This window comes from Terrapene carolina, unplaced genomic scaffold, assembly GCF_002925995.2.
Source record: "Terrapene carolina triunguis isolate 2854851 unplaced genomic scaffold, T_m_triunguis-2.0 Scaffold111, whole genome shotgun sequence".
NCBI classification, from domain to species: domain Eukaryota; kingdom Metazoa; phylum Chordata; order Testudines; family Emydidae; genus Terrapene; species Terrapene triunguis.
In genome coordinates this window covers 21,999,492-22,009,439 of record NW_020664462.1, presented here as the reverse complement: position 1 = coordinate 22,009,439, position 9,948 = coordinate 21,999,492, and the positions used below count along the sequence as shown (strand labels likewise).

General features: G+C 43.5%; 1 protein-coding gene across 2 annotated transcripts in view; it reads left to right on the top strand.

Moving 5' to 3' along the window:
- The window catches only part of PITRM1 (pitrilysin metallopeptidase 1), a 47,215-nt gene that overhangs the window by 27,722 nt on the left and 9,545 nt on the right, over positions 1–9,948 (top strand). For both annotated transcript variants that reach the window (XM_026652059.1, XM_026652060.2), the window contains 7 exons: positions 45–165; positions 1,512–1,588; positions 1,974–2,139; positions 2,256–2,356; positions 3,484–3,604; positions 4,791–4,862; positions 5,591–5,703. In XM_026652059.1, coding sequence (XP_026507844.1) covers positions 45–165; positions 1,512–1,588; positions 1,974–2,139; positions 2,256–2,356; positions 3,484–3,604; positions 4,791–4,862; positions 5,591–5,703 — 771 coding nt within the window. The remainder of the gene's footprint in view (positions 1–44; positions 166–1,511; positions 1,589–1,973; positions 2,140–2,255; positions 2,357–3,483; positions 3,605–4,790; positions 4,863–5,590; positions 5,704–9,948) is intronic.

Genomic DNA, 9,948 nt, shown 5'->3' with positions numbered 1-9,948 from the left:
TTTTTTTTTTTTTTTTTTTTTTTTTTTTTTTTTTTTTTTTACAGAATGGGCTGTGGAGCCCTTGGTTACAGAGAGCAAGCCCAGCAAATGGAGCTAAAAACAGGTGGCATGTCTGTCAGCCCACACATCATTCCAGATGATTCACATCTGGATGCGTATGAACAGGTAAATCATAACAAAATATATGCTATTGTATTACACTGACCTCACTGCAGTTAAGGGTGGAGCAAAGTTTCTCCATAAAGCAGGCGCTTAATGTTGAACACTTCAGTGATTTCAAAACACATTGGGCTGAAAATTGGTGTAGAAGTGAGCTTTTGTTGACTTATGGAAAACATAAATTTCACCATCACAGTAACTTACCTTTTTCCCCAAGGTAACGTTTTATCTTCAGATTGTTTTTATAACCTTTCTTACCACAGTATGCAAGTAGTGTAAAAAAAGCTAAGGAACAAAAGATGTTTTCCTGTTTCAATTCTTCCGTGACAAAGGGGCATGGCATAATAAGTGTAGGACTTTTTATATATATATAAAAAAAAAAAAAAACTTGGAAGGATTAGAAGGGCAAAGTAAGAAAAAAGTTGCTTGAAAATTTATTAGAGTTTGATATAAGGCTATTTACTTTATATTTTGACATGTGATGTTGACAATTTGTGTTATAATGGTTAAAGTTTTAACCATTTGATTCTCAACATTTACTGTCATTAAAAAAATTGTCTGACGTCCCCAATAGTCTGATCTCCCCCATATCTCCCATTTTGACAATTTAAATTGATATAATTTTGAAAGTGCTTTAAAGATAGACATTGATATTGACAGATATTATAAAATAATAAAAAAATAGAATGCTGCCGAACCTACATATGTAGTGCACTAGGAATGTATACTTAACAAATATTCAACATTGAGTATTGATAGTCAAGCTCATAAGGGGTCAGACTTGTTAGGACTTCCCCACTTAACCCAATTAAGACTCTTAATTTTTCTTAATGTTGACCTGTTGTGGTCCTCTTCTCCTGCTGTAACTGCTGTGCAGTAGTTACTGCCCACAGTGTATGGAGAGAAGGCAACCAGTATATCTGAAGGGTTCTTTAGGGGATTAGATTAGGGACTCATTTGTAGGAGCTCTCCATCCCCTGAACAGCTTTTTTTGATCCAGAGTCCCACTGCCTTCCTTCTACACCACATTTAACTACCATCTGGATGTGATGGGCTGACATAGAGGCACAGAAGCTGACTCTTACTGGCACATGGGGCAGGATTTACCCTATAGTAGGGAAGGTCCCCTTCATGTAGAGCTGTGTAACTACACCTCTTGTCTGTCCTGCAGTTTTAGCAGTGGGACTCTCTTGAATAAAGTGTGAATCTGGTTGTTGTTCTGTGATGCAGGCCATTAGGCTGACACTGTAGAACCACTTAGATAAAATGCTACCACATGTTTCTCCAGCCTTTATTTCAGTTGTCTTCTGTTGGTTTATCCTGTGTGTGAAGTATCTTCATTTTTCCTTTAGGGTGTGCTCTTTTCTTCTCTGTGCCTGGATAGAAATCTGCCAGACATGATGCACTTATGGAGTGAAATCTTTAACAAGTAGTGTATTGGCTTTTTGTGTGTTTTGGGCCCTCTTCTACTTTCCCCTCTCCCTCAAAAAATTTTTAAAAAAAGTTCCTACTTTATTTTTCTGGGGCAATTCTGATTTTGCATAACTTAATTTCAGCATGCTCTAAATCAAAATAGTCTGCTCTCTATACAAACCAGATTATGCATTAATCAGCTGAATGGGTAAAGGCTAGTTTTAGAACTTATCACAATGAACCATTTAATACTTTAAAGTCGACTAGAACATTTCTGCATGAGATCTGTAGAATTCTTGTGTTTTTCTCCGTTGTTCCTTTGTCTGGGTTTTTCTTTTTGTCTTTTAATGAATTTGTACTATTGTAGCAAGTGACTTTTGTTTTCTCCTTTTCCGATACAGCCCACACTTTGAAGAAGAGGAGCATTTTAGAGTACTGGTTAAGATGACTGCGCAAGAGCTGTCAAATGGAATTCCTGATTCTGGGCATTTATATGCATCTGTTCGAGCTAGCAAAACCCTTACACCTGCCGGAGAGTTACAAGAAATGTTTAATGGCATGGATCAGGTAAAGGGGAGGTGGTTCATTTAACTGATGTCAAACTCTTATACAATGCTGTGCTTATTTATGCTAATGTATACACTACCTACACATTTGCTGATTATTTCTTCCCTCCTTTTCAGGTGAAACTGATTAAGCGAATTGCAGAAATGTCTGATATTAAACCAGTATTACGCAAACTACCACGCATTAAGAAATATTTATTAAACAGTGATAACATGAGGTGAGAACCTGCTAATGTTCCTTTTCTGTTAATAGTCAATGAAAAATCTTAATGTCCTTACACTCTTGTAATTCAGGTTGGAGAAGTTCCTGCTTCTAAGCACAGTTGCCAACTTTCATGCGGTTAATAAGCACCCCGACTTTCACAGTAAGCCAAAAATCAAGCTAAACTCATTTCAAAACAAGGCTAAAATAAACCAATCCCTAAGAACCCCAACACTCTATGTGACTAGATCCCCTGGCGTACAGTCTGGGACTGTGGTGGGCCCGCTGTGCACCCCTGACTCTAGCCCCTGCTTGCTGGGACCTGATCAAAAAAAAAAAGCAGCAAGAAGCTGCTATGAGCCAAACAAGCTACAAGCCAAAAACTAGCCAACAAGCAACTCACAAGCCAATTAAAGCAAAAACAAGCCCAAGTTCTGTGTTTTGGGGTTTTTTTAAGTGGGTTTGGCATGTCTGCTTCTAAGGAGAAATAGTGAGGTCTTGGAATCCACTTTGTATTTAAATATTGAGAAAGATGAATGAAATGCTAAAATCAAAATGCTTGCACTCAGGCACTGTAATTTCAAAAGTTACTACTGAAGTACTAAACTTGTTCTGAATTTGTTAATTTGCAGGATATTGTACCTTGATTTGGGGGCAGGAAAATGACCTAAGTATAGTTTGTTTTTTTTTGTTGTTTTTTGTTTTTTTTAATTAAATGCAAGAATCTGTGGTAAGATCTAGTTGTAAAGAAAGAATTGGTAATAGTGGTGTGGAGAGATTGCCTTTTAAAGCTTAAACATAGTTTATCTGTCTCTCCAGGGTAGGAATGCCAGGTTGTTAACAGAGTGCTAAGTCTGATGCTGTTGAACAAGTTTTGATTCACTGTCTTGGGAAAAGCAATGAGAATCCAATGGGAGTTTCTCATGGCAGTGCACTGGTGGTATATTGCAGTCAGAATTGTCAATGCTTTCCTTATTTACAGCTGTAATTTGTCTTTATCATCAGGGTCACTGGCACAGAGATTTTCTGAGATTTGGATGCTTAAAAAAACGTGTACAAGGACGGGAAATAGTTGAAATTTAAAAGGTTATAAAACTGCAAGAAACAGGTTACTATGTATAAGGGTTTTGTTTTTTTAAACAGATGTTCAGTGAATGCTACACCTCAACAGATGTCACAAGCATCTAAAGAAGTAGAAAACTTTTTAAAGGGCATCACTAGAAGCAAAAAAGAGAGAAAACCTGTCCGCCCCCATGTGATTGAGGTATGCAAAAAGATCTGATTTGTGAGTAAAATTTGTCATTAGCCACTATTTTTGAGTTAATATACCGAATAAGATTAATAATAGACAGACTAATGCTGTGCAGCATGCGAATGGAAGGCAGAAGGTTTGGTGAACTTATACGCATCCTGTCCATACAAAGAGTCTTGTGACTTCTCAAAGAGAAATCAGTTCCTTCGGTATGCAATGTGACCTTCAAACTGTTTGCCTAGCTAATGTGCACTTTTTACTGTTTAGTTATTCAACTCCGTGATGATGAAAATAGTTTATAATGCCATCTAGTGTAAATATTTTCTGGGTAGAATATCAATCTGCTGGGCCACAAACTATTTATCTATTTAAGGGGTGGATGGAGATTTTAGGGAAAATCTAAAACAGTAGCTTCTCACACAGCTAATGAAAAATGTGCTTCCTTCTGCCCCTGAACATCACAGCTTTCTTTTTTGGGCACCTCTCTAGGAGAATGTATAAACCTCTGTGTGGCTTCAGTGGTTGATTAGGTGGGGGTTGAACTTCTGATTTCAACTATTGGGACTTGTACTCCACACCCCGATTGCTGTTTCAGGTGTTGGGGAGGAGGGATTTTTTCCCCTCCCATCACGTGGGTCCTGTCACTTCTCTTTAGCTGAGCTCCATTTAAGATGTATTCCAGAGAGAGATCTTGTGCTATGCAGCTCCTCCAAACAGTCATTCAGCTGTAGAATAACTCCTTCCTGGGCTAGGACATCTAGCGAAGTGTTATACATGCTCAGTGGTGTTCACGCTCAGGTGGAGCAAATTCTGATCTATGATCATGGACCATATAAGACAACTGAAATAAGCTTTAAGGACTGCATCCAAGAGAGGAGTAACTTGTGTAAATCTCTTGGGACACTGCACGATAGAAGGGATTGAGAAGCCCACAGTCATTGTCTAAAGCCTGGCAATACAGCCCTTAAGAATTTCAGGTTATCATATGGCACAGCTTTTTGCCAGGTTACCCATGAGATGAAGTCCATTTTAGTGTTTCCTCATAAATGCAAGGAGAAACAAGTAACCAGATTACCTTGATGTTTGTAGGGGAAGGAGGGCAAAAGGTGATGCATGACCCTAGGGGAAAAAATGGTAGTTTTTGTAATATTCCTTATTCTGACTTTTGAAACTCTAATACAAAGTCCTGTATTTGTAGAAGTCTCCAGAGCTCTTGCCTGTTGGAAGGGAAAGGCTTAATTGTTCACAAATCACAAGGAAACTAATTACTGTAAGTACAGTTTATTTGACTTTAGTTAATCATATTACTGATCTAATTGGCCCTTTTTATGGTTATTGCAGTGAACTGTACTCTCCAGTTATTCATGCTTAACTGAAATATGTTGTGCCTTCTCATCCTGCACTGTCATTGGATGCTGTTCTCGGAACTTCCAAGGCCTATGGCCATGAAATCTGACCCTCGCCTCATCGTGACATGCTGCCTAAGCCTAGACTTCTTAATAGTTCCTCTTTTGGCTCTACTTGGCTCCGATGGCTTCCTTTTACACAGACATCCCACCCCACCCCCAATTACTAAGAGTAATTTATTTTATTTTTGTATCTGAAGTTAGGTGGGATGAATGGTTAGTTCTGAAGGCATTGCAGAGAGGAGAGGGTTATGCAAATCAGAACTCCTAGTCCAGTAAGGTACAGGGATTGCATAACTGAGAATGTGTAGTGTGATGATGCAGTATTTGTACAACATCCCTGTGCTGTAGTAGACCAAGACAATTTCAGTATGTCTGATGATAGTATTACAAGGGGGCATGTGCACAGTTTCATCATTTTTTAACAAAATAACCAGTGCTAGGTTGAATGCATGGGTGCTGGTGTTTGAGTGTGTCAGGCTCTTATTAAGAAGCATGCAATGGTGCTAATATTCTCAAATGAATGGACTGTTGTAGCTACTTAAAATCTCTAACTGCCATGTTAATCAACCCAGATGCAATTTTCTCTCAGGAGCCTACCTTCAAACCATGTCAGATGAAGACCCATTTTCTACTTCCCTTCCCAGTGAATTATGTTGGAGAATGCATTCGAACTGTTCCCTACACAGCTCCTGACTATGCAAGGTGGGAAATAGAAAGGATCAGCAGTGTAAAAATAAAACTGACCTAGTTTTAGACTGAAAACCATTAACCAGGATGTATGCAGAAATTCTTCTTTAGGTGCTGGTCTTTGTGTAGGTGTGCATGCGTGCTAAGCTCCAGAGTCCAGAAATTCTAACAAGCTGTGTCCGTTGGACCACACATGCACAGTAGTTCACCTTGTGCACCAGACCCAGGACATAAGAGGTAGTGTGGGTCAACACCTCTCCAGTTCCTTCTTTCCACCGCATGGCCTGAGTTGGAATCCCTGTGTCCACATATTTCTCCAGCTTTTATCCTTGTACTCTGTTTAAAAAAAAAAAAAAAAATTCTAAAGACGGTATAGTTTATATTAGCATAGTTAGTTATTAGCATAGGTAAGGTATTTTCCCCCCCCCCCTATACCGTGGACTCCCTGTGGTCTGGGACTGTGCTTTAAAGTCCTAGGGTTCAAGAACCATCTCCCCTGCCCTTGCTCCTTTTCCATGAAGGACAATCACCAACCCTGTCTCTATTGTTTGGGTGAGACACATATATTGCTGCAAAGTGCAGCATCTGTCACACTTTTCTGCTGCGAACTTGCAAAGCTTGTGAACTTTGATTAAGAAAGCACCTTATGGAGAAAGCTATGAGGCCTCCCTCTGATCCAGGCCAGGGATACCCTCTCCCCCCGACCCAGTACATTTGTCCCATCAGATGAGCGGCACCCCTCTGACAACCAGCTTAGGAGTGGAATCTACAGCTGCTTAGCCCAAAAACTCTTCTTCCTGGGTTTCCCATGAGACTAAGGAACACTCTCTGATGCTCGTAAGGCAAGATGGCCTTCCGCATCTGCCCAAGAAGGAAAGGAACCTTCCCCGAGCCCATCCAAGCTGGGTTAGCATTTGCATGCAAATCTGGTGGGTCCAGGACCACCAAAGACCCCCAGGTTGGAGGGTAACGTATGCAAAAAGGAGACATTGGTAGCTCCAGTTCCAAAACACAAGGACTGACACCCACTGGCTCAATCCAGAAGTGCTGGGCCTGATTCTTCCTCAGTACTGTCCCATCCTCCTAAGGACCACCTGGCTACAACTTCCCGGGACGAGTCGGAACCATCAGCCTCAAGCACTGAGTCTTATGGACGATTTTATACTACACTGGAGGATATATTCCTCCCTTACGCTCAGTCTTTTCTCTTCTCTGGCCTGGTGCTTGTGAGGGACATTGCCACAGTAGAGGACAAAGCTGTGTTTTGTTGTCACTGGAGCCATCCCTTCTCCAACCCTCCGGTATTGTTGGTCCCACCAGTGAAGTGAGAGCAATTGTCGGACTTGGATAGGATGCTCTTGCTGTTCCATCATCTCCTTGTAGAGAGCTGAGCCACGATAGACTGTCAAGGAGATTTGAGCGTCATCCTCCCAGATCTGACTTCCCTAGGGATCCCTGGTGCACAATGCCGTGGGCTGCACCCCACATGCAAGTCGATCCTGCCTCTTTGGCCTTATTGGGGGCTCTGGCATCACTGTGGAAGATGCCCTGGATCTGTCCACAAATCCTACAATAACTCTCCTATGTGGCACCACTGGAGTTACGAGAAGGAGGACATAGACCCGGATCTGCTGGTATTGACAGGAAACTAATTTTTGTCTTCAGATGAAGCCGTCACTCGAGTCTCACTATCTTCACCGAATGACTATAGGCAATACCAGGAGCTATTTCATACAATTGCCAGTGACCTCCAGACACCACTGGAGGAGGTCCAGGATTCCGCATCCGGTCAAAGCAAGGTGGTGCTCTGGATTAACAAGGCAATCATGGAGCCAGCCAGAGTAGTCTGGCACGCTCCAGACTCCTACACCCCCACATCTAAGAAGGCTGAGAGATGCTATTATGTCCCTGCCAGAGGGGCTAAATTTTTCTTCTCCCACCCAGCGCACAACTCCAATGCAGCCATGGAGAGAGCAAGGTCACAGCATCCCAAGATCACCCTGACTGACAAGGGCTCAAAAAGATCGGACCTTATGGGGAAAACGGTCTTTTCTTCTATGAGCTTACAATTCTGTATCGCTAACTATCAGGCCTCATTAGTGAAATAGGATTTTAAGGACAATCTTCCCTCTGATGGCAGAGCCCAGTTTCAGTCTCTCTTAGAGGAGAGCAAATTAGTGGCTAAGGCTTCCTTTCAAGCTGCGGTAGATGCAGCTGACACTGCATCCAGCGACTTATCCCCTGGCATAGTCATGAGGCATGAGTCTTAGCTTCACTACTCACAGCTTCCCAGGGGGGTCCAGAACACCAAACAGGACCTGCTTTTCGATGAGCTGAGTTTGTTCATTGTTCATTGAGAAAATGGACAAGTCCCTGCACTTGCTGAAAGACTCGAGGATGACTCTACACTCCCTGGGGATTTACACTGCAGCCCCATGGAGAATGTAACAAAGGGAGGGATACAGACCAAGGCCGCCCCCTCCACAGTCAACGCTCAGCCTCCCCGTAAATGACAGGATTCAGAGACCTTGATTTTCAGCCACCTCTACTACCACGACCCTTGCCCATTCTCAGCCACTTGCCAAGGGCTACTTTTGATGCACAGTTGAGATCCATCTACCACTATTGATGCCAGTCACTTCTACCCCCATGATCTTTGAGGGCCACCTCACACTTTTCATCCATAATTAGGATTCCATCATGACAGACAGTTGTGTCCTAGAAATTATACATCAAGGATACTCCATAGAGTTTCTCCCTTCCTCCCTCCATGCAACCCTCCTTCCCAGTCCCCCTTCAAGGATCACTCTTACAAGGTGATTCTTTGCCAGGCATCCCTCCTCCTATGAGGGACAATAAAGCAGTACCACCTCAGTGTCAAGGAAAGTGGGTTCTATTCCCCTTACTTCTAAGTCCCCAGAAAAGACAAAGGGTGGAGACCCATTCTGGACCTTCAACAGCTGAACAGTTTTATTCAAAAGTCAAAGTTCAGGACAGGAGAGAATGTGGTTCATGGCTCTTGACATGAAGAATCCTTATTTCCATGTAGATATTCAACTGTCCCACAAAAAGTTCCTTCATTTCTAGTGGCTCAAGAGCATTTCCAGTTCAGAGTCCTCCCCTTTGGACTGATGACAGTGCCCAAAGTATTCATAGAAGTCTTCTCTATGGTGGCAGCCCAATTGAGACAGGGTTACATATGGGTTTTTCCTTATCTCAGCGCCTGGGTCCTGGTAGGTCGATCTGGCCCAGAGATCTGTTTGGTAACTTTGTTCCTGCTGCAGCAGTTAGGAGCAGTAGGAGTCTGTGTAAACAAAGAAAAGTCCATTTTAACACACGCACAGACGATGAACTTTATCAGAGTGACACTGGACTCCACTACAGCAAGAGCTTTCCTCCCCATGGAAATATTTCAGCTAATGAGTCATTTGATAGCACAGATTACGCACAGACCAAGAATTAGGCCATGGCTACACTTGCAGCTGTAGAATGCTTTGAGTTAAACCAGCCTTCGTAAAGCGCAGTAGGGAAAGCGCTGCAGTCTGTCCACACTGAGAGCTGAAAGCGCACTGGCATGGCCACATTTGCAGCATTTGCAGCTGCATTGGGAGCAGTGCCTTATGGGCAGCTATCCCAGCATGCAAATGACTGCAACGTGCTTTTCAAATGAGGGGGGTGGGGTGGAGTGTGACAGGGAGCGTGGGGGGAGAGAGTGTTTTTTTTGGGGTGCTAAGTGTGTCAGCATGCTGTCTTGTCAGTTCAGATCCCCCTAGCTCCCCCACCCCTCTCTCACACAAAGCAAACAGTAGCTGCTTGTTTTTTTTCTCAGACCATATAAGCAGCCGCTGTCAGAAACGGCAACCCCCCCGCCCCCCCCTTAACTCACTCACTCTTAAGCAAACATTAGCTGTCAGCGCTTCCAAAGGTAGGGTTACCATATCTCATAAATAAAAAAAGAGGACCCTCCACGGGCCCTGGCCCCGCCCATTTCCCCACCCCCAACCCTGCCCCAACTCCACCCCTTCTCCACCCTAACTCCGCCCCCTCCTCCCTTCCACTCCCAGCCAGGGGGAAAGGGCTGCCCCAGTGCTACCGGCTTCAGGGTTTGCCGGGCAGCCCTTAGACCCTGCGCCCCCAGCTGGCGCTTCCCCAGCGCAGCTGGAGCCCGGGAGGGGAAGTGCCCAGCCGGGGGCGCAGGGTCTGGAGGCTGCCCGGCAAACCCTGAAGCCGGTAGCGCTCGGGCTTTGGGCAGCCCCTATG